Here is a 25836-nt window from a genome sequence, read left to right as displayed (position 1 = left end):
AGTGGGGTCCTTGGTGCCCTCTGAACTTGGCTGTTTTCTTGCAGACATTTCATTACCAAATTAGATAATATCATCAGACTTACCTAGTTATCTAGTTTGGTAATGAAATGTCTGCAAGAAAACAATCAAGTTTAGAAAGCACCAAGGAGCCCCATCGTTCAACCCTGAACTACAAAAATTCCCTTCTAAATTTAGAATGCCCTGCTGTATATAGTGGAATTAAGTAAAAATAAATAGTCTCAAATGCTTGTCTTGGAACCTGAACTTCACAGTTCTTAAAGAGTCAGACAAACTAATGTAAATCTGTGGCCTAAATCTGTAATCTAGTATGCCAAAAGTATTCACTTCACTGAATGCTGTAGGACTGCCAAAGATGATCAGGCTACAAGGCTCTTATTTTAACTGCCAACATTCAGCCTCAGATGCATGAAATAATGCAGTAGATCATAATACATTAAAAAGCAAATATGACTGGATATTTTAGGAATAAATTAGGCTGAACAGCACAGACAATTTTAAATTATACAATATGCTATCTAGGGCCGGGGTGTCAAACTGGCGGTCCACGGGCCAGATGCGTCACATGCAGGCCATGCCCACCCCAGCTCCGTGAATGGAAAAAACATCGCAAAACATCACGTATTGGCAACGTGATGCAGCGACTTTGACACCCATGTCTACAGTATGAGACCCAAATGGAATGAAGTGGCAATAACACTAAAAATGCACTACTAATTATATGCTCAGCTATAACACAATAACAGATCATTTTGCCAGGGTGGAAAAAAATTGATAATTTTTTTAAAAAAATCAAAAAATCAGATTTTTTAAATTTAAATTGGATTTTTTTTATTTTTATCAAATTTATTTTAATAAAATGCTTTTGGAGTAAAAATCTAACTAAAGATAGTTTTCTATTTAAGATAAATTGATAATTTAGTATATTCAGCATGAAATGAAGCTTAGTTATGTAGCATGAGGCTGTATATTCTGCAATATCAGGACTGTCAGTGAATCAACAGCAGATCAGAGGATGAGCTGCTGTGGGACAGATGACAACTGCTCTTTAAAAATTAGGATTTAAATCAAGCCTTTTTACTAGTGATTTAAATCATGATTTAAATCGTGATTTAAACTGACTTGATTTAAATCAAATCTACCCTGTCATTTTCTATCAAACTTTTGCAGAAATGTATGAGCCAACTACAAAAACAATTTCAGAAGGTAGATTGAAAATCTTTGTGGAATCGCTCTATGTCAACACATGTGGAGCAAATCTCTCTGGGCCTAGGTATTAGAAGGCAGGTGTACTTAGGTATTCTTAAACTAACAAAAAAAAAAAAGCAAAAGAATACACAAATTACTGTATTGCACAAATTCTTTAGGAGGAGATTTTGTTTACTAAAAAGAATAGTGCCATATGTTGATACAGATAAATCAAATGAACAGACAAGTTTTGGAAAGATTGAAAGACATAAAACCAGATAGTTAACACTGAATGAATAATGGAGACTGAACAATATATTTTAAAAACAAAAGTTTCCTTTTGGATTATTGCTTACAGAAAAGCCTTTGATTGTGTAGATTTATGCCAGAAAATTAAATATGTACATATTGGACTAATGAGTATGCCATAATATCTAATTACTTTTCTATGAACCTCTAAAATTTGGTTTCCATTTGGAAACCAAAAGAAAGACTTAGAAATAAAAATGGAAAGTGAATCATCTATTCTAGATTAATATATATGTCAACATGTCAAGCCATATGCCTTGTAAAGTCACTGCCGTTGACAATCAAGAAAACACATTTGTTTTCTGAGTTTAAGGATAGAATGATGGACCGTGTGCTAGAGAGGTAAAGAGATAAAATAGAAGGAAAGAGCTGGAAGGGACCTTGGAGGTCTTCTAGTCCAGTCCCGTTTAAGCAGGAGAAGATGGGTCCTAAGGGGGAAAAAAACATAACGGCAAACTTATATAAAAGAATGAGAGAAGGCTGTTCTTATGATAACAAAGATCACAATAGTTAAAGCCTGAAAAAAGACAAAAGGGCTGTAAAGGGTGCCCAGCATTACAGAGATTACAAAGCTGTCTTCGAGCCTAGGCAAGAGGGAAAACGTTTCTCCGTGCAGCCTTCAGATACCGAATTAATTCAGGGTCAGCCTCAGGCCGTCCCCGGACAAAGCATTTAGGCCAAGGGTCCCCAAACTTGGCAGCTTTAAGACTTGTAGACTTAAAGACTTGTGGACTTCAACTCCCAGAATTCTCCAGCCAGCATAGCTGGCTGGAGAATTCTGGGAGTTGAAGTCCACAAGTCTTAAAGCTGCCAAGTGTGAGGACCTCTGATTTAGGCGAGAGCGTTAAAGGACCCCATTAAGGCGGCACTTCTGCAGTTCCGGGGGAAGAGTAAGAAAGGATGCACGGAGCCGTACCTTGCTTCCACTATCACAGCCAACTTCCCCTTCTTTTGAAGAAGCCTCCCGGCGACAGCCAAGCGTCACCCCAGGACTGACGCAGGAGACGCGCCTTCCTACCGAAGCAGCTCCCCGATGTAGAGTTCGCCCAACAGCAGCAACAGCCAAGAGACCGGCGACTACCATGACTGAAGCCGAACGCGGCGGGCTAAGCTCCGCCCACACCGGAAGCTGTACTCTCCAACTCGTCTCCACACATCATTAGAGATTCTGAGTAGGAGGGGCTGTGTCTGGAATAGAGCGGAAGTTCACCAAATGTCATAGGGGGGGAAAAAACTCTCGGGTTGAACCAGAACCCGAATCCTTCGTTCCGCTGCGGCGCGGAGCTTTAGACGCTCGGCTGCTTTCTTCAAGATCGAATAGTTCGAGTGTGGTTACGTGATACACGTTTGGGAGCTCACCTAATCTTTCTAGGGCGATAAAACTGATGCTCCTTCTCAGCAAAGCCAGGGATTAGGACGGAGAATGGGAATCCCAGCTGGGACAGAGAATTCTCAAATCTTGTTTTGTTTTGTATATTTTGTTTTTACAAATAACTTCAAGGCTGTGAATATATCCAGCAAACTTTCTTTCCTATATACTCCCCACAGCGATCCCCGAAGCGGGTTGGGCTGAATGTGACTGGCCCAAAGTCATCCAGCCGGTTTTTGTGGTTAAGGCAGGATATGAACGCACTTTCCAGCTTTCTAGCCCCTGTGCCTTAATCACTAAGCAATTCACGATCTTGAAAAGTGTCCATTTCAATAGTGAGCGTTCTAATAAATCAATGGTATTTGTTTCATCATCATTGGACCGCTTAAGGCATTATAAGTGAATTTCAGATTCTCCCCCCCCCCCAAATTCCATGCCTTCCCGCTCCATCTGTTTCTCCATTTCTCAAATATCAGTAAATGTCAGTCTTCCACTCAACTTTTTAACATGTTCATGAAGTTTTCTCAGAAATACCCAGAATTAAGCTATGGTTGATAATTATATTGTAAAACTGAAATCTCAAAATAACTGTATATGTATGAACATCCTATTGCTTAATAATTCAGAGTAACCAAATCAATTGTGTTTGTTATCAAAGTTTAAAAAGATATACTGTTGTTCTATCAAGAAGTTCAGTCTTTATTTTTGTTCAACTACTGCCGCCTTGTGGTTTTTACTTGGAAGTTAATTATAGCAAGAATTGTTTTTCTAAAATCTAAAATAGTTGTTTTATTCCTGACAGACTGACCCACAAACTGGCCTAGTGGGTTCACAAATCCAGCTTGTATTGTGTGTTGGGCAATTCAATCAACTGGGTAAGGTAAACCTTAATTAAACATGGTTAAGCATGTTATAGTAGCACACGAGTGAATGTTAGTACCTAGAGTACCCTGGAAGATAAATAAACTTTTCAAAGGGGAGATCCTGGATTTAGTATGCCACCTAACACCATTCAAGCCATCAATAAATTGGCAAAATGACAAAATGTAATACTTATCTGCAAATCTATTCTTGGAATATCAAAAGTTTGGTGTTACCTGTCTATATTAATTATTTAGTATAATAAGGCTTTTACACCTGTAGGGAATAATGATTTCCTAAAATAAATATATTTTCATTTATTCTCATATCTTCTATGTTGTACCTTATGACTCTCAGGATCAGGCTGTATCAAAATGTATCTCCATTTGTAAGGAAAACTAAAATGTATCTGTAATACAGTTATTTATCACTTGTGCTTTATAATCCAAAATTGTATTATGCTGCTTTGGAGACTCACCTATGGTTATGACCACATGCACCACATACAGCCCAAGATTATAAAAGACTTTATAATCTTATAACCCTATTTTGCTTTTTAGGGTATCTTTACCCTAATATTTTAAGTTACAGAAACTATTGACAAAAGCAATGATCAAAGGAAGCATTACACACTTGGCATACCCCCAAATGAAAAGAGTACTGTTGACTAATCAGTACTAAGAGTACCATTGATTAATCCAAGGCCTGGGAGAAAAACTGGGTTTAAAAGTCCGTTTTAAAATAAGATTGAGGAGCCCCATCAGATATCTTTTTATCTATGGGATCTGGAGAATGCAGAGATCAGCCCTCCTTCCAGTACCTAGCCCTTTTCCCATGAAAGTTACTCTAGACAACAACTAGCACCTGGAATTGTGCTACTGGTTACTAATGCAGCTTCTGAACCAGAGGTATTACATGAGTATATCAAGATGTGCCTGTAACTGTCCAAACAGCCACCATCTGCAGTTTCCAAGCAGTCTTCCAAGAGCAGCCCCACATAGGAGTGCACTACAATAGTCCACACCTGAGATGAAAGGACAGCGGCAGTTTTCATCTTGTTTTACATTGTCTAAGCTCTAACATACCAGTTGGAAGCCAATATTTATTTTACAAAAGTTCTAACTGCAATTGCAGTGCAGAATTTGTATGCGTGTGGAAGAGCATATGATTCCAAAGCACAGCAAGAATTCAGTACATATAAATAGGGAAAAATTCAACTGAACAAGATTGTTGGAAACAAAAACAAAATCACACTATATGAAACTGACTGGAACAGTTAAGAAAGGATTCTCTTGTTAAAAAGACTTATACCCAGACTTATACCGGTAATTCTGATGGAGCTGAGGAAAGGACGGTGGAATAGAACTAGGAAACATGGTGAAGCAAGAGAAAAACCAATAGAAAAACAAAGTACCTAAAAGCTGCATGTACTAGAAAAAAAACCTTTGAGCTGATATATGAAAAATCAGAAAACTGCCAACTTAACTCTCTAAAACAAATTGACATCATGACTACAAGCAGATCCTGGGAGCAATATACCGTGTGTTAAGAATTATAGCTAAGTATTTTAAAAGTAACTAATATGAAACTGAATTCAAAGTAAATATGCATACAACTGAACTGTATGAAACATAGAACCATGTTTGAAAACATTCAGGTAGCCTTTTGTGTTTGACAATACAATGCATTTTATTTGTATACGTAATCAAGTATTCAGATTAAATCTGAAATGCTACAGAAAGCTGTCAAATACAGCGTAAGTTGACTTATATGATGTGTAACATTTTTGGTGCAGCTATAAAGACAAAGCCAAAGATACGGTGCATCTTAAGGACGTGTTCTAGTTCAGTTTAAGCTTGGTGATTAAAAGTAGCAAAAACATATGCAAAACATATAAGGTGCCAAAAAATAAACATATAAAGGTGGAGTACATTTTGCTTCTGCAAAATCAAATCTTTTTAGAGCAACAAATTTAATTAACATTTTATCTGTGAAATTGATCTATGATCGCAATATTTAAATATATTCTCAAGCTTCAACATGGGTTTTCAATTTAGATAGGCTCACTGAAGGCCTTTTCTTACAGATGCAAACTCCTAGAATCCATGTACATAAGTATATAAACTGCCCACAGCTTTAACCAATTATAATTGAGAGGAGGATGGAATATACTGGCCCATGATTTAAATTCACGCGAGAGGAATAAACGTATAACACTTTTAATAGCATGGAATGATTTGAAAGCACTACTGTGCTGTATTAGGCTTTTTACATTTATCATCTGCTTCATGCCTATAAGCTCATTTTACTTCTGCAACTTTCAGTAGATAAGGCAAAAACTGAATTAAATCCGCCTGTAACCTCCAAGGAAAAAATGTGTCCCAGGCTGGGATCTGTCAAAAGGAATATTTTCTGGAGAACTTCAATAAATCAGATGACATGCTTGGAGCTACCCATCTTCAGCTTTGAAACCGGCAAAAAAAATGTGGTACAGTAGCCATTGCAAAACCCAAACCAATTTATTTGGCCAAAGAATATTAGTGAAAGAGTATCAATTAAGAGTATCCACTTAATAACTAGACAAAGACTTTCAAGGTTTGTCTGTGAAAGCATACATGAGGTGATGGGTCCTAATGTAAATGTCACATGTGCATAATGTTCCAGCTCTGTTTTTAATTTTTTGTAATGCAGTAACTTAGTGATTACCTAGACCGGAATTAAGCCTAATCCTCAAAATACATAAAAAATTCCTGTCCTGCAGAATAACAAAGGCAAGGGTATTTTCCTATTTCAAAAATACTCTGAACCTCAAGAAACTATTAAATATTTGGAAAGCTAACTGCTAAACAGATGAACATACTGGAGGAGTCAACAGCAGAGGTGATGCACTTCAGCATTTGCTTGCAGCATCTGGCAGTGGACAGTACAAAGGTGAGGCAATCACTGAGTCTCCTCTTCAGTCTGCTTTGGAGTAGCTTCTGTGGCACTGGCGTTGGCAGCAGAATTCAAGACATCTCCAAAGTCAGCTCCAGCAGGCTTATTTCCCCCAACCTTAGACTAAAAGGGCAATTTAAAACTTTTATGAGGATAATCTATGGATACTGTAAATAATTTATGCTTTAGACCAGTCTCTTTCATCTTTAGCTACTGCAACATCAACTCCCAGAATTCCTCAGCCAGCATGTAGATGACTATACATTTATATATTTAGCAGTCATTTACCAATTTAAGGCAGCACATCAACTTAAGAAGGGTTTCCATACAACTATAAAACTTCCCCATTTCAACAACTTTGCGGTAATTTGTGGCAAAATACTGGAGATTAAAAAAAGACCTCTAATACTGAAGAAGGCAATTTTTCCTTTGTAATATATTTACACCCTATTTTATGTTAAAACACTATTTTTATTTGTGCAATTCTTTGAATGGAAACTATTACACCTAGGAAGCCCATCATCTTGGCTTGCTAAGAGTGTCGATTCAGAACCTTTTACGCAAAAGCAATTCTAAAAAAAAAATTCCCGTTCTCCAGATCTGCTACAAGTACACCACCCAGAATTCCTAGCAACATGGCTTTAGTTGGTTTCATGTGTGGATTTATAATTTCCAGAATCCTGACATATTGTGTACTAATAAAGCTAAAAAGTCACAAAGTGGAATAAAAGCACTTTCCACTACAGTACAATATTTCCAAAAGTATTCATGCTGAATCTACTTTGATCTACTTTCAAGAAGAAAAGCTCTTCTCTATTCTATCTTGAAGTTGCAATAGTGCTAATTGTTTATCATTCCATTGTTGGGAGAAATATAAGTGTTAAACTACCAGTATCTTGGTAAATCAATTCCTTGGTAACCAATTCCTTCTCCTTTTAACAACACATTTTATTGTTAAAATTTACCTTTAAGTTTTCCACTTTTTCTTCAAATGACTTGAATGTTGGAGAATTTCTAATTAAAAAAAAAGAAAAAAATGATTTCCAAGTTAGAAATATACATGCAATCTCAGACAAAATAGTGGGAGCCTACAAACAAAATTAAATAGTATAGTATTTAAGATATAACCTCTGATACTTTAAATTTAGTAAGCACCCTTCTTCCTCATCACAATCTGGTTAGCGATGAGGATTTTAAAATTTTTAAAATGGTTATCACCCTCATTCTAGATTTGTTTACTGAATTTTATAGTTAAAATAATTTTACTCTGAATCAAGTTCAAAGCTGTACCTTTACAAATAGGTTTCCCCCGCTATTGATTACATTTTCAGTGTATCTCTTACTTTAAATACAGATGAGTGGCCAAGCAGCTTATATATAAATCTGATATTTTATATATATTTAATATCCTGGTGTACCTGTAGCAACCAAAATGAGAGACATTCCTATCCACATATAGCAAGTTTGGGCACTCTAGCAAACAACGCATACTTTACCTCATAGCAGGCATACTAATTGAATGCTGTAGACAGCGTATACTAAATGGCAGCATTAAAAGAAAGGAAAATCTGGTTATAAAGACTGATTAGCATGTTCCTGAAGAGAACAGATATTTTTTGACAGTATCATAATGATAGAATTTGTAAAAGAATACAGGAGTTTCAGGTGCCTTTACATAATGACTCATACTTTTTCCAAACCTTTTAGACATCTCACTTGAAAGAATAAATGTTTACACTCTGTAGGATAATAAGCAGAATTTAGAAATAAGAATATGATTCTATATAAAAGTATAGAATATACTATATACCGTAAATACTTTTTCAAAGTATTGTAAATATGTAGATATCTGAAGATTTCAAGAAAATAGTGTCAGAACAAATTATTCTCTGCATTAAAATAAAATAGAGTGATTTTTTTATCTGTGCCAGGAAATCAACCAGAAGATTCCAGCTTTAATTTGACATATAAATTTTGCGTTATCTAAATATTCTGTTATATTCAAGTTTTATTAATAACTGTCCTACTTTCAACTTGCAAATATATAGCCTAATGCTATGGAATGGAATTCAGAAGCATAGTCTATATAATACCAGGGCACATAAAAATCTTGCATCCCGGTGCAGAAGCATTTTTCTGCAAATCCTCATTCATCAACTATACAATAATTCAAAACCATATTAACAATTTAATTCTAAGTGAGGGAGATTGGGAGTTTTCAAAGTCCATGCAGGGGAGTTTATAACATTCATAACATGCTAATGCTGAGAAAACCTTCTATTTTTATAGCCTGGGCTGCCTACTGCTCCTAATTCAAATTTTAGATTATTTCCTTTTGTTAATTTGTGCGTTAAGAGAAGCTTGTAGAAGTGAAGAGTTCATGCAAATATATTTTAGTCAAGTCTCTGCTAACTCAGTGTAAATTGCAAAATTCTCAACTAAACATGTACAAAAAAAGTTCTAACAAAAAACATTATTATTAGGTGTTGTTTTTGTATTAGAATCAAAATTATATATCTATAGCAATCAAAATTATTTGAATCAACATTATATCCACAATAAAAACAAAGTCTCTACGGCCTTTTACTGTCCTTCGATCATTGTTTTCGTTTATTATGCTTCACATCTATACGGCAACCGAAATTCTTTTGATTGTATTACAACATCAGTAAAATCTTAATCAGTTTAATTGCAAGTAATAACACAGGAAAAGCAAAGAGAAGCCATTATACTGATGTCACCATTAGAGCTCTGTTGCCTGTCTGTTGGTGACAGTCTGCTGAAACATTTCAAAATGACAGCTGAGAAAGAAAGTGTTTGTATTCTTCTACAATCTAAAGAGATTCTGCAGCACAGACCGTATTAGGCTTTTTTTTAAAAAAAAAAAATCTGGTACAATTAAGCTCCATTACAACATAAATAACTGGGGGTAGAAATAAAACATACTTCACGTCTTCCAGCTTCTTTGTGATGGCAGAACCCACTGTTGAGAAAGCAGCAGAAGCTTTCTGTCCAGCCTGAGTCAATGTTTCTGATGTCTTCTTATACCTAGATTGGAAAGTTAGTCAATTTAGGTTATCACGGTTTTTCTACCCCCTGAACCTTAAAAGGTTCCGGATGTAAATATTCAACTATTTCCCTTTCAGGATGTTTAAAATTAAGATGTAATGTACCCCCCATGAAAAGCATAATAAAGCCTTTTAATGAACTAGAATTTCCAACTGAACATCAGCTTTAGATTGAATTCTAAACTAAGCTTTCCTTTCATCTATTAAGATAAATTAAAGCTACTGATCTGTTGCCAGGGTTTGTTATTGTATTTGATTTTTTGAAAGGCAACTACGTACAAGAAAAGTCAGGTCTCTTTCATCTTAGACAATGATTGGCCTTCAGCTACCAACATTTTTAAAAATTGAAGTCTTTATTTAGTAGTAGTAGTAGTAGTACTACTACTACTACTACTACTAGTAGTAGTAGTAGTAGTAGTAAATTGGGCAAGGATGTTGATATACTTGTTAGGAGAATTCTAAATATTACCTGCGTCAAAATCATCTGCCATTCTACTTTAACTAATAAAATTGCCATGACATAAATAGTACATACATATTAAACATTTGAAAGCTCTCCTAATGGAAGAAAAACCCGCAAACAACTATATTCACACGTCCTGCTAAACCATCATGTGTTTTGTTTGGTTTTGTCTACCTGTAATGTGTGAACCCTGGCTTTACAATTATAAAACATGATCTATGGTCTAACTTTTGTCTAAATTAGACTATAATGGCTTGTTTAATAACCATGTTTGTACACTAGAAAAAAGCAATAATCAGATATCCATGCAGAGAAATCGACTTCCCACTCCAGTAGATCCCAATTAAAAAAAACAAACAAACACCTGCCTCCTTAGATCTCAAATTATAGGTTTTTCTGGACAATATCCAAATAACTCAACTACTTAAACTCAAGTACTTTAACATCACTCTCAAATAGCAAGATAAACATACGCATTTGTCGAAGTTACATCTTGCCACCCTTTAGAAATATTTTGTTTCAGTTCCTGCAGTGAAGTGATGCCTAGTTTCCTCTTTAGTTCAGCTAGATGCTTCTCTTTGGCAGCTAACACCTGTGACAAAGTCTGGATTTCTTCTTCTACCTATGGGAACAGAATCCACAAAGAAAAGCAACGAAAAGAATGTTACTAATAAGGAAAATTTCACACAATTACTAGCATTTCTTTCAGAAGATTCATTCGTGTGTATATTTTACCGCAGATTTCAACATACACACTAGATAGAATTAAATCAAATACATTAGGTCAGTTCAATAAGTATCTGGTATTCAACCTCTGTATTCTAGTTCACAGGCAGGATCTACACTATGTTTCATAAATTTAAGAAAAAAACCTTTACATATCATAAACTTGCATAAGTGCTTTATCAAATCTCAACTTTACTAAGAATCTACTACAACACTATATATTTGTTTAATTAATTTGTATAACTTCTATGTCAACAAGTGGCTGGGTGCAGAAAACATTTTCAAATAAAAAATAACTGCACCTCAAATACCAAAATTAAAACGCATAGCAGCTGAGGAAAATATTAAAATCAGCAACTTTAAAACAGCAAGGAGGTGGGTCCTTTCACAATCAGGGGTTGAGGCCCCAAGACAGGTCTTTAGAACCTCACAAAAGGCTAGAAGGGTTAGGGCCATCCTAATCTCCAGTGGGAGAATTTTCCATATGATCGGCATAATGGCAGAAAAAGCACATCTTCTAGGCTCCACCCATGAGCATTTCTTAACCAATAGGATCCAAAGCATGCCCATCCTGTTGGCCCAGATTGGATGGGTACACACAAGTAGGCAAGAGATGGTCCCTAATGTAACCCATAACTATTTATAGAGATCCCAAAATGACCTTTAATTACTGTATGTGTTGTGGCCCGCCAGCGGAGCTGGTGGCAGACTCAGACAAAAAGGAGATTGGGGAGGAACATGGGCCAGTCCTGGAGTCTGGGGAAGGCTCTGATGAGTGTTCTGCATTGGAGAAAGAAATGGGGCCAGGGCCGTCTGACAGTTGTCAGCTGACTTCGGAGTCAGACATCAATGGGGCAGAAGAACAGTTGGAGCCTGTTCCCAGAGGGCGCACTTGCAGAGCTGCCAGGAGAAGAGAACAGCTAAGGAAGACGGGTCAACTCAGGAGTAAAGCCACAGGTGGACGGTGAATGGCCCATCCCATAGGAGCAAAAGGGGAGGGGAGTTTGCAGGAGATAATTAGTTCGCTTAATTGGTTCGTGACTCTCAGACTTCTTGCCAAGTTTTGAAGATGTCAGCAGGGCAGCTCTCCAAGCCAGATAAGGTCTGTGACTATAAATTCTCCCTTGAAAGACTTTGCTAGTTATACTTATTCCCCTAAATCTTAACTTAATAGTTTCTTTTTACCTTTTCTCCCTCTTAAGTATAACTGTATTACCTGAAAGACCATTACAAAACAAACGCTTCAAATGATTATTTATAATTGTTTACTGTATAATGTATTTTTATGTTTTTGTTATATGTGTTATATGTGTTTTATATGTGTTTTAATAAAGTTTATAATTTTTTTTTAAAAAAAAGAAAGAGACTTTGCTAGATGTGAATGAGAGGAATTCATAGTAACTTAATAAAAAGGGGGTTTTGTCAGGACAAGGAGTCTGCTTCATGCTCTTGGGAAGCTTAGGTCAGAACAGTATGAGGGTCTTTGTTTTTTGTTTTTTTGTTTTTTTTACAGAAGAGCAGTCTATGGAAGTATAGCTTGGGATGTCATCATTAGACAGATTGCTTTTTTAAGTTCATAGGGAAGTGTTAGTGGATGACTTAGATTATTTTAAAGACATGAAATGGGTGCCTTGAGCCAAGCAGGGGTTTACGGCATTCATTTGCTTCGTTGCTCCACCAAATGAGAAATCAGCTTAATTTGTAAATTTCTGTTGATTATGAAACTTGAAATAGGTACCTTTAAGCCTCCCGTTTCATTCCAACTCACCCAAAACATTTTAGCTCCCCCACACGCCAGGGATACTAAGGGAGCCACATGCTGATATATGACTTTCCAAAAGGATACACCATACCATTCAGATCATTTTGAAAAACCAAGCTTATTTTATTCACAGCAACATCAGAAAAAGAGCACATTGACAATACATACATTACCATATTTTTCAGAGTATAAGACGCACCTTTTTCCACCCTAAAAGGGGGTGAAAATTTAGGTGCGTCTTATACATCAAATGTAGGCCCGCCTACCCACTGGCCCCCACCCTTTGACCTCTGCCTCGCAGCAGTTACCTCCTTGCAAGCAAACAGCAAGAAAAAACAGCTCCTTTCAGCTTCAGCACATCCTAATTAGCACAAGTTGATTGGATCGGCTTCCCGACTCTCAGCTGATTTGCTCTCAGCTGTTTTGCGCAGGCTCTGCTGCTTGCTGCAGAGAGGTAAATTGCTGGAGCAGATTTTTTTTCCCCTTGGGCTAATCAAGCTATGCTGAAAATGAAATGAAAGTAAAGCAGACTGTTTGCTGTTTGCTGCAACAAGGCAAAATTGCTCAGAGGCAGAGGCAGATTTCTTTTTCTTCTTTTCCTCGCCAAAAAAGGTATTATACTCCGGTGTGTCTCATACTCTGAAAAATACCGTATGTCAATAATAAGTTCACAGTCAACATGCAGGCAGTTGTATTTGTAGCGCCAAACCTCCAATAGAGTTAATTAGGGTTAAATTTTAGATCCTCCCATTCTGATGACATCTCTAGGCATAATCCTTGAAACCTTTCAGAAGGACAGAAAGCAGAAGTGTGGCTTCCAGATTACCATGATTTCTTAAATCATAGTTAAATACAACATCGCTTTGCACAATCTGTTAATTCAATCATTTTATCTTTGCCAAATATAGGTGTATAAGTAAATGTTCCTAATTAGTGTTAAAGATTGCACAAAAAGTTATCATTCCAAATTAAATTTACCTTAGCAAGTTCTCTTCTAAGCTCTTCTTGTTCTTCTTCAGAGAGAGCTTCTACATTAATTGCAGCAACCACATCTTCTCCTTCAGGAATGGCTTCATTTTTCAGCAGACCTTTAAAAAAGCAGATCAAAATTGTCAACCTGACATCACACTACAAAGATGTTCCACAGTGAGGTAGAATGGAAGCCAATAGGACAGGCTAAGTATGAAAAAAGAACTGATGTACTGCAAGATGTGAAAAAAGCTAAGTATCAAATGTGAAGTTCAACTGACTAAAGCTCATTTTAGGGAAATTATAAAAATTATAAGTCAGGGGGCAAAGAAACAGGTTGTTGGGGTTTTGTTTTGTTTAGGTAATTTAAATGCCAAGTCAAGAATCAATTCCAATCAAAACCCAGACAACTTAGTTTCAAGTAGCACATTTCATCATAAATAGCTGCGAGGACTAGAACACACTATTGATGGTTGCTCCTTCCCCCGCCCTGTCTAACAGTAAGCTATGCCAAGCAATTTTACTTAGCCACCCTTTCTGATCCACATGACGTCAATGCCCTGTTTTCATTTAAAGAGAAAATTGAAAGTATGGCTGGACAGAACTTTGTAGCCCCACTGTAATTTTTGATTATGATCTGCAAACTAAGTATTGGACCACAAGTTGATACTTCATATAGGGCTCCCTATATCCAGGAGCCAATCCTATAAATGAACCTGAACCAGTTATTTTATAATTAAGAATATTACCGATTATTATATTGCAAAGCAATTACAACAGCAATAGGTCTAAGCATAACCCTTTTCTTTTAGGTCAAGGATAAGCAATTCTCCTATTGGTCTAACTTTGACTCATGATGTCCTGATTTGCCAGTAGGCTATAGGAGCTGTCACCCCTCTCCCCCCAGTAAGTTGATCATATTTTGAGTGGATGCCAACGTCGATTTTCCATTCTGTTATTTTTGATCTTATAGTCACTCCATAAAAATTTGACAACTCAGTCTTGGGGTGCTGTAGAGCTGCAAATGAGGTGGCAAAGTCCTAATGCATTACAGCATATAATCTCCACCCACTGCTAGTAAATGTATTTATTTATAGAAGGTGGGGTGGGAGCAGAAGTATGAATTCCTGTCAGGGAGAATTATTCTGATGAAAAACCAAGATGCCCTGCTTAAAAACAGTTTAATAAAGATTGAAGAAAGCCATATTTAATAGTGATCAATTAAATTAGTAAAACATTCCTAATAGTGACCTGCTTTGTTTAAGAGAAAAAAAAATATAAGTCTCTTGTGATATTTAGATTTTGGATCTACTATGTGGCTTTCCTCTCTAGTATTACTGTACTCCGAAGATTTCTCATTTCAGACTTTCAAAAAACTAGCCCCGTTGGCCTTAAAAGTAGCCACTGAACTTAAGAAGCAAAACTTGGAGAGATTCGTGACACAGCATATTGCAGTAACTGTCAACAATGGGCACATACTTATCTCCAGACACAAGATACTGCAAAGAGTATGCCCATCCTCCTTCTCTCCCCATAATATACTCCTGTCACAGAAATTTCTTTCTACTGCTCTCATTTTAGAGGAATGGCATTTAATGTTACAAACAATGAAGAAGTGACACACCAAACTATTTGTTTCCAGACCTGAATAAATTAATACCATGGCAATTTATTAGAGTCCCTGTGATTTGAAGAGTCAGTAGTTATCTGCATAGTGTGCTATCCATTTGCAGTAGGATTGAGTTTATGATAAGGTGACCAGATTTTAACATTGGTAAAGAGGGACATTGTGGGCGTGGCTTATTTTGTGGGTGTGGCTAGCTGGTCATGTGACTGGGTGGGCGTGGCTAGCTGGTCATGTGACCGGGTGGCCATGGCTATGTGTATAGGGTAAGGTGAACAGATTTTAACATTGGTAAGAGGGACACCATTGTGGGCGTGGCTTATTGTGTGGGCGTGGCTTGGAGGCCATGTGACTGGGTGGGCATGGCTAGCTGGTCATGTGACCGGGTGGGCATGGCTATGTGTATAGGGACTACTCAGAGGGCTGGAAAGTCATTTCTGACAGGTCCTCACACTTTTGACTGGTCCTCACACTTATGACCATCCTCACATTTATGCCCGTGCAGCATTCTTAACAACCATGTCACTCATTTCACAACTGCTTCTCTTCACCATGGTGACAAGATAGGGCAAAAAACGTAAAATGTGAGGACAGTCGTAAGTTCGAGGACTGGTCAAAAGTACGAGGACCAGTCAAAAATAACTTTTTCAGCCCTCTGAGTAGTCCATATGCACAAAAGGACTAACCAGAGGGCTGAAAAAAGTCATTTCTGACAGGTCCTCGCACTTTTGACTGGTCCTCACACTTATGACCATCCTCACATTTATGCCCGTGCAGCATTCTTAACAACCATGTCACTCATTTCACAACTGCTTCTCTTCACCATGATGACAAGATAGGGCAAAAATGTAAAATGTGAGGACAGTCGTAAGTTCGAGGACTGGTCAAAAGTGCGAGGACCAGTCAGAAATAACTTTTTCAGCCCTCTGAGTAGTCCATATGCACAAAAGGACTAACCAGAGGGCTGAAAAAAGTCATTTCTGACAGGTCCTCGCACTTTTGACTGGTCCTCACACTTATGACCATCCTCACATTTATGCCCGTGCAGCATTCTTAACAACCATGTCACTCATTTCACAACTGCTTCTCTTCACCATGGTGATAAGATAGGGCAAAAATGTAAAATGTGAGGACAGTCGTAAGTTCGAGGACTGGTCAAAAGTGTGAGGACCAGTCAAAAATAACTTTTTCAGCCCTCTGAGTAGTCCATATGCATAAAAGGATACAGTAATAGAGAGGGGTGAAGGAAGGGAAGGGAAATTAGAGTAGGAGTGAGGGTAAGAGGGGGAGGAAGAGAGGAGGAGAAGGAGAAAGGAAGAGGAAGTAGGGAGGAGAAGAAGAGGGGGGGAAGAGAAAGTAAGAAGGAAAGAAAAGAGAGAGGTGGTAGGTTTGAGGAGAAAGATTGCTGTACAATAAAAAAGATGAAAGGGAAGAAAGCCAACCCCAAACAAATATAAAGATATTAAGATAAAGAATGAATGGTTAAACTTTAAAGAATAAAAGAGAACAAATATGAATAAATAGCAGTAATTAGAAACACACATACAAACATACAATTTATTTTCTTTGAACAGAGTATTTGGCCGGTTCACAAATTTAAACAGTGTTTAGTCACTTCAATTAAATTTACAATTTCTGTATTTCCTTTTTGCCATATTTATTCCTCATCTATTTTTTTAAAAAAACCAATATTACCCTTCATCCTCATCTCTAATCTTAATCAAATTCAATTTTTCCCTTCTATTCTATATTATACCCCTTTCCATTGTCATCTATTTTTATATCCATCCTCACATTGTTTAATTATGTAATTATGTAATACAGTTGTTTAATAGAAATTCAACATTTTAATATAAATCAATTAGTTATAAAACTATCTTTTTTGTACATTAATCAATATGAACATGAATATTCCAATTATTTCCATGCAATCCAATTTCTTACAAATCAATTAATTATATTTACCAATAATAATAAACCAAATAATTTCCCCCATATATTCCTCTGAACCACAACTTAACCATTTCTGCTTTCAACACAATATACAATTAATAGTATCTCAATTATTACAATTCCCTAGTTAAATACAGCTTTTTTTTCTTTTGTGTTTTAAAATCTTGAACTCTCCTCCTAAATTTCCCATTGTTTGCAGTTTTTCACCTACCTTTTTTGGGGAGGAAAAATAAAAATAAAAATAAATCTCTCTCTGCCTCATTTTGTCACCTTGCACCAAAGATCCTGGTTTCGGTTTCGTTTCTGCAGCTTAGCTAGGGGAAAAAAAAACTGCTTCAGGAACTCTTTACACTGATTGCCTGTAGGGCGGCCCTTTGAAGCCCCGGCAAGAGTTTAAACAGTTTTTTTTTCTTCTAGCCATCAGCTGGGGCTCAAGAGGCAGCGGGACTCAAGGGGCAGAATGAAAAATCGGGACTTTTTTGAAACGCCGCGGGACGTGGGACAAATTGCTAAAAATCGGGACTGTCCCGCCAAAAGCGGGACGTCTGGTCACCTTAGTTTATGACCAAACTGAATCCTATAGTTACACTGAATGAATGAACGAACAAACAAACAAACATGAAATAATTACAGGGTATGAGAATATAATTTTATAACATTCCAAGTCAAAATTCAACAGGCTATTCCATGGGATGTATTAGGCCATTATTATTATTTTTACCAAAATATTGCTCTTTGCGGTTTTTGGCTTGATTTACCCCATTTTCAAACTTTATTTTCTCCTGTGATATTGTATTGGTTTTGAAAAATTATCCTGCTTATGGATAGAAAGACTGAGTTCTAAGACACTTTATATGTTATATTAATTACAGAAAACTTAAATCTGACATCATTCACTTAGTGTAAACATGGAAAATTTAAGTTGCAATGGAAAGTATATAGATATTTTTCAGCAACTGAATAATAATGGGGTACTATTTAATATGAATAATATGCAAACTCTTATCATATGTAGCTGAAAAAAGTTGTAGAATTTTCCAATCATAAATCCCTTTTCCTCTCACCATGAAGAAGAGTAGGAAGACAAAATATTCTCAAACCTGACATGCTAATTTACTGCAAGTTGTCTGGAATACGCTTTTTATCATTATTATTGATTTACTAAATTTGTTTGCTGCCCATCTCACTGCCAGGCGACTCTGAGCCACATACAACATTATTGCAATATTTGCAAACTCCGGAAAATTCAGCATTCAGCAAATTTTTGAGCATTTTCCAATATTTAAAATTTACAAAAGTTTCACTCAATCCATTTAGAAATTAAGATGCCTACAAGTGGTAAGGATATATAAAATGTGGGGGGCTCTAGGGGTTGCTGAATTACTGCTCTGAGCATTCTACACCATAGACCACATTGTCTAAGACAATTTAAGCACTGCCACTGGGCAACATTAGAATGTTTGCTCCTGGTTTAGAAATTAATGCTAATTAATGTTTATTGAACACTATTTATAAATTCTCCTATTGTATAATACTTGGAAGTATCCAAAGCACAATTCGCATCATTGTAAAGATTTAGGGGCAGGAGAAACAAACAGTGAGTTTTGTCATGAACTACGGAAACATCAAATCTACGACTTCCTGATCTGAATCAAATTATACCTCTAGGCTGCCAACTACTTTGAAGTTGTTGTAATCGGATAGAAAAATCAAATTATATACCAATCAGAAAGCCTCAAAATCACTTAGAAGAGTACTATTGCTTGTTAATCAAATACAGAGGCAAAAATTGCAAAATAAAATAAATGATGCCTGAACACTTTTATTTGCAAAAAATCTAAAGTAACAGTGCAACTTGTTATTTATATCTAAATAGTATGTTATGAATTTTCTAAACAGCTAAATCCACCATCTGAGGTGAGTTTTATTTAATCCCTAAAAGAGAAGTCAAATCTAATACATTTGGAACACTATTTTTCAATAATTACATTTTGGGTATACAGTCATTTCTATTTCCCATGAATCAGAAACCAATTGTTCTACAACCCTAAGAGCCTCAAGGCAGGTTTAGAAGTCGCATGGCAATATCAAATATCAAGATTCCATTTTATTTATTCATGTTCTAAACTAGGCTTTCAATAGTTTCTATCTAAGCAGTAATATTCCTGTACACAGTAAGATTACAGTACAAAAAAGGTTGTTTCTAAATATTGAGAATCTTTTTACAGTATGACTGTTTTCAGAACCTTATTAAATGTTAAAAGCAAGCTGATCTCTTCTTACAATAGTACTCATTTTCAAAACATTACAGCTATTAAAATATAAGAGAGTTACCAGAATTCTTCAGTACAGGAGATTCAGGAGGGGAGAAAGTCATTCTGGGCAGTAAATAAAGGTAGTTTTTATTAACTCCAGTGTCAAAATCAAAAGGAGATTTGTAATCTTCATAGAGATCCATATCTCGCCAGTCCATCACAGAGACCTTAGAATGCATGAGCACTCCTTCTTTCCTGTACCTAGTGACACATCCATCTTTCTTATTTGCTTTCCACCACTGTGCCTTTGCCCTGAAGTATGTCTGAAGCTGATCTGATCATAAGATTTAGGCTGCCAGATTGAAATGTCACTGCAGAAATACTTCTTTATTGCATGGACTAATGCAAGCAGCAAACCAGAAATATGTGGTTTATGCCCCCTCAATACACCAGAATGGTCTTTAGACATTAAATACCTATGATCCTGGAAAGCCTTAGCCCTTGCCGGATTATACCAAGAATTTTTAGGGTTTTTTTTTTAAAGTATCAGCTGACTGCTGTTGCACCAGAATATCCTTAATCTTCTAGGACACAAAAGGATTACTAGACATAATCTATTCTATCAGCCATCTGTGTAAGACTTCATGCTTGATTAATGGAATAGATTTTTTTTCTCCCAAAAATACAAGCTGAGTTTTGCAGCCGTTATCCCTACAAAAAAATAAAAGTTACATCGATTTCTTGCATTGTAGGAATGCATATTTAGCAGTTATACAAAAGAGAACTGTATTCTGTTTCATAGTATCTCATATAAACTTTGAAAAATATTTGTTTCTTATCTTAGAATAAAATAAACACCTTTCTTAATTCACACCCTTGCAACTTCTAGCATTAACTGGATATGAAGCTGTTGCGCATTCTAAGTTTTAATAAATAGACAGATGAAAAAGATCCAAGGCCTCAGATGAAACTATCCTGTTATTAGCTACCGGTGGCATTCTGGTTTTATTAGATGTTATTTCCTACAATCTATATATAAGGATATAAAATCTAGTCTTCTACAATCTAGACAACTGCAGAAATGTATATGTCAATGTATATTGAACTTGTGAGTGAGATATAGGTTTATTGGATATGGATATAGTTTATTTAGGAGAGATTACGTAGTGTGCTTGACATGTAAGGAAGTAAGATATATGTAAATTTGTATATAGATTAAGGAATATATTACTTATTAATTGGAATTAGACGGAAATGTTAGAAACCAGAGATGTCAAACCATGTCCACGGTTTTTAAATTTGAATTATTAATAAAAAAAATTTTTATAAAAAAAAATAAAAAAAATAAAATCTGGACAACTGCTAGATGGCAGCAAAAAGGATTAAGAGAGAACTAGAACTCACAGTGTCCTGTTTCTAGCCTGGCGCCTTAGTCACTAGACCAAATTCGTTCTCTATAGACACATTACAGTATCTGAATGTATTTTCCATGACCTCCATGGCTGCTCTATCAAGTGCTACTCTGCAGCTTCTTTTTTGACTACAGGTAGTCCTTGACTTAAGACTCCCAATTGGGCTCACAATTTCCATTGCTAAGCAAGATAGTTGTTAAGTGAGTTTTGTCCCATTATACGACTTTTCTTACCAAAGTTAAGCCAACCACTGCAGTTTTTAAAGTTAGTAACATTAGTTAGTAAAGTTGTTAAGTGAAACTGGTTTCCCTACTGATTTTGCTTGTTGGAAGATTGCAAAAGGTGATCACATGGGAATGAAAATTTGAGAAAATCAGAATGGACAGTCAATTGAGAGGAGTTGTCAGTGCAGATGCTCACTCTTTATAACCCCAACCACTTTACACTTCTCCCAATTTGTTCACCTGCAACAATGTCCTTCATTGTTATTATGGATGGCCGCATAGTCAGCCAAATGTTTACACTGGAGTTGGCATTTTATCCACCTATCGAGTGCTTCCCAAGAAACTGAGATAGACAGATATTGTTGTTTGATGGGTTAAAGGTTAAAGGATGTAAACTTTTCCAAATATTGACTGATGGTCAATTAAGAGTGTGCTAGAAATATGAGCTTGTCAAAAGGACAGCTATAAAAGTATTCAGGAAGCTACATGCTATGATACCAAGTACAGGTAGTCCTCGACTTACAGCAGTTCATTTAGTGACTGTTCAAAGTTACAACGGCACTGAAAGATGTGACTTATGAACATTTTTCATAGTTATGACCTTTGCATCATATCTCCATGATCATGTGATCAAAATTCAGATGTTTGGCACTGGTTCATATTTATGACCTTTGCTGTGTCCCAGGGTCATGTTATCACCTTTTGCGACTTTTTGACAGGCAAAGTCAATGGGGAAGGCAGATTCAATTACTTAAGGTTACTAACTTATTAACTGCAGTGATTCACTTAACAACTGTCACAAGAAAAGTCATAAAATGAGGCAAAACTCCCTTAACAAATATCTCATTTAACAACAGAAATTTTGGGTTCACTTGTGGTCATAAGTTGAGGACTACTTGTAGACACCTCCGAGTTATCCACTGCCATAGCAGAAAGAAGAATATAAGAGTTTTCAATATGTGAAAATAGAGTAGAGGCATGGAGAGGAAGTCACGTGTTTGTCTTATCCATATTACTATTGTAGGCTAAGCTGCCTTCTTTTATCTGTTCTCATTGCCCTGTCTCCCAAAGTCATTTCCATATACCATCACACTAATGTAAAAGTTAGGACAAAGAGACAAGAAAAGTGCACACCAGATGAATATAACATTCATGAAATAGTAATGCTAAAAGTATTATAGGATTTGCCTCAAGTGTCTTCATTTAAAAATTTGTGCAATTTTATTCATAGAATAGGCATAGCCGGAGAAAATATTTAATTCTGCTTGCAAGTATTCATTAGGACATTTTCCAAAATGAACACAATCTGATTTTTTTCCAAATTTTAGTGATAACTGTAGATCATCATTTTGGCTCAAAATGAATATACTAAATTAGGGAGTTAATTTTTACTAAAGAGAGATAGCCAAAAGGTTAGAGCCCAATGTGATGCCCACAAGATATATTAAACTTGAAATCTCATCCTAATTATTAAGTTCAACAAGTGTGGAGGACTGGGTTTGAACACATCTATTAGAATTGTGGGCATTGGCTATATCCCTAGTATTTTGAAGCTATCAGAACATAACAATTTCTGGATTTCTTGATCATGGAGGTTAAAAGATCCATGCACAATAGGAATGCTATGTTAAATATGCTGTTTAACTTAACTCAGTAGGAGGGTTCAGTTTTATTTATTTATGAAAATTTATTTTGCCAGTTTCTCACTCACGACACATGGGGAAGAAGACTTTCAAACAATATAGTAATTTTTAAAGTTCTTCATTGAAAATAACTAAATTATCAAGGCCTTAATAATATTTTTTTTCTTCTGTTACCTACTTTGATATATTTTTTAAAAAAGATACTTGAAACTTTGATCTTACATTCTTCAAGATATTTAGGATCCCAGAACACATTACAGGTAGTGCTCAACTTACAATGAGAACTGAGATCAGAATTATGGTTGAAAGTGGGACCAAGCATTAAACGGGTCACCATATGACCTCACCTAATTTTATGACCTTTATTGCAGCAGTCATTAGGTGAATACAACAATCATTAAGCAGAATGTGGCAGTCATTAAGGTAATACATTGTCTGCAAATGGGAACTTTTTTTTGCCAAAAGCGAAGTAAATGTCAGTTTTGAGTAAAATAAGTCATAAATCAGTCACATGATCATGGCATGCTGTAGGTCAGTTATCAAGTGCCTAAAATGCAATCATGTGGTTTCAGGGGGCAATAGTCGGAACACAAAATGTTTCTAATGGTGTGAGTTGCCATGAACAAGGCCTCCCAGTCCAGGAAAAGATGCAATTGATGTATAAAACAAGTCTATGCAAAGGCCCCCTATTCATAGCTGTCACCTACTCCTTGAGCAGGAGCCATAAGTCTAGAAGCACCCTAAAATTGTGCACCAGCTGAGTCCAGGGGAATGTCATTCACTCAAAGATGGAATTTCATTCAGCTGGGGGTACCAAAAACCTAACCACTGTGTCTTGTCAGGGTTTCTCCCCATCCAGACTGTTACAAACTCCAAACATATATAATTAAGCATACTGATTATACAACATCCCACGTTGGCATCCCACACTGCAAGGCCTAGGGTTCATCTCTTCTCTCTCAATACTGAAACTGGCCATGGAGGAAGGAAGAGAACCACTGTAACACAGTGCCTTCCACTCACAACTCTTGAAGCCAGATAAGAAACATACCTTCGTAGATGGTAGCAAAAGCCAATGAAAGGTCCAAGAGGGCTAGAACGATTGTACCACCTCCATCTTGAGTTTTCCAAAGGTCACAAGCATGACCAATGCTACTTCAGTGTTGTGTCCCAGTCCTAACCCACACTGAAAAGGATCATACTGCAAAAGTCTTGGAGCCAGAAATATACCTGGATTCTTATTCTGATTATAAACACAACCTCCGAGACAAGCCCAGCCTGAAAATTGCAGGTGTTTTTCTAGAAAATGCATGTGCCATCTTAATATGTTGAATCATCTAACTATCAATCAGGCTTTTGAGTTATTGCATATCTGAGTTTTTGCAAGAGGAATCTGTATTAAAGATACTGCGCCATTGTGCTATTTTAGACAATGGACACATTTTTTGGTTTCACAATGTGGCTGCATTTAAATTTTCAGCATTAAAATGCAAGCAGGATGATTCCAAAACTACAGTATTTTTATAAGCAATCCAAGTGTATCATTAATGTGTTATTTATAAGGTTTGCAATAAAGTGCTGGAATACCCCATATTAAGAAATAAATTAAGGTTTTTAAAGTATATTTACGATCTTTAGGATTTTAGGATTAATTCAGAAAAGATTTTTGTTTGAACATTCTGAAAATGTTTACAATGGTTTGGAAGCAATTTCATTATACCAGAAGTATATGAATATATGGGATTGCTACTATTTTCCTGTTTGGTTTAACAGCTGTAAGTTTTGTAAGAATTCTGGGAAGAGTAGCATATGTCAACATGATTCTACTTTATCTTAAAACTATGGAGCACAGCAAATTACATATATAAACAGTAAAAAACATTGCCAACCCAGATTTACAGTCTTGGACCAGCAAAGTTTCTTCCCTGTGTGCTTCTGAACTGGTTTTCTATGGAAATTCCTCCTATTTTCCCCACAACAACCCTGTGAGACGAGTTTGGCTGAGAGAGACTGACTGGTCCAAAGTCACCCTATTGGCGTTCATGTCCGAGATAGGACTAAAATTCACAGTCCTGATTTCTAGTCTGGCTCCATTTAAAATCTGTTTTCTATATATGTCATGATGTTTTTGTATTTTGCCTTTTTCTATTATTTTTTCATTTATGTATACTAAAGAAAATGAAATATTAGATTTTTCAATCCAAACCATTTGTTCATTTTTATTAAATCGTACTGATTTGCTCACTGCAGAAATTATATATTAAATCATAGTCTGAGGTAATTAACCATTTTGGTCAACTGACAACAAATACAGAGTTGCTATTTAATCCAGCCAAATGAGATTCTTGTTTAATTTATCAACAATATAACTTTAATTTATCAATGCAGAAATAGTTCGCCACTACTTCTTTGAAGCTTGTTTTGATCTTGGCTTTTCTTACATATCCCAGCTAAAATATTAACCAAAGTTGACAATGGCATTTTTTTAAATAAACAGGCTAAATATTTACATTATAATTCCAGGTGAATGTAGTGACTAGCCTGCTGCAAAGGCAAGACTCGTATAACCAGTGCTGTGGAGTCGGAGTCGAAGGAAATTTTGGGTACCTGGAGTCGGAAGTACAAAAAACTGAGGAGTCGGAGTCGGAACATTTATCTCCCGACTCCACAGCCCTGCGTATAACATTCTAAATAAAACCCAATTATTCCTCAAGCAAGCAAGCAAATAATGTTATGTTTTAACCTTATACATTGAACTAAGCCACTATGTACTGGTAGTCATAACACTTTGGAATATGCTTTAATAAAAGGTAGTTGATTTACTGGGGCCTATTTACTGTTTTGCCAGACAAAGAGCTTCTCCATATGTAAATCTTTGCTTGGGATGGAAAAAGAGTGGAACTCCTTTCTGTCAATTATTTTAGAGTACATATTTACATCATAATACAGGTAGTCCTTGACTTACAACCACAATTGAGCCCAAAATCAATTGTTGCTAAGTGAGATATTAAGTGAATTTTGCCCCATTTTACTACCTTTCTTGCCACAGTTGTTAAGT

The 25836-nt window shown here is 36.2% G+C and overlaps 1 protein-coding gene across 6 annotated transcripts in view; it reads right to left on the bottom strand.

The window, feature by feature from the left end:
- Positions 1-25836, bottom strand: part of LOC139314697 (tumor protein D52-like) — a 68057-nt gene that overhangs the window by 36179 nt on the left and 6042 nt on the right. For 2 of the 6 annotated variants that reach the window (XM_070940478.1, XM_070940479.1), the window contains 6 exons: positions 13677-13786; positions 10684-10832; positions 9626-9727; positions 8176-8217; positions 7645-7693; positions 5409-6802 (listed from right to left, as the gene is read on the bottom strand). In XM_070940478.1, coding sequence (XP_070796579.1) covers positions 6686-6802; positions 7645-7693; positions 8176-8217; positions 9626-9727; positions 10684-10832; positions 13677-13786 — 569 coding nt within the window. In that variant the 3' untranslated portion in view covers positions 5409-6685. Of the gene's footprint in view, positions 1-2431; positions 2628-5408; positions 6803-7644; positions 7694-8175; positions 8218-9625; positions 9728-10683; positions 10833-13676; positions 13787-19578; positions 19718-25836 lie in introns of those variants that run through there. The other 4 variants (XM_070940475.1, XM_070940477.1, XM_070940481.1 and 1 more) reach the window with 4 other exon arrangements.

Source organism: Pituophis catenifer, unplaced genomic scaffold (assembly GCF_029215685.1).
Source record: "Pituophis catenifer annectens isolate HBS135680 unplaced genomic scaffold, rPitCat1.0.hap2 SCAF_3, whole genome shotgun sequence".
Classification (NCBI taxonomy): domain Eukaryota; kingdom Metazoa; phylum Chordata; class Lepidosauria; order Squamata; family Colubridae; genus Pituophis; species Pituophis catenifer.
Note: the sequence above shows the minus strand (reverse complement) of the source record. Positions and strands in the feature narration are given on the sequence as shown.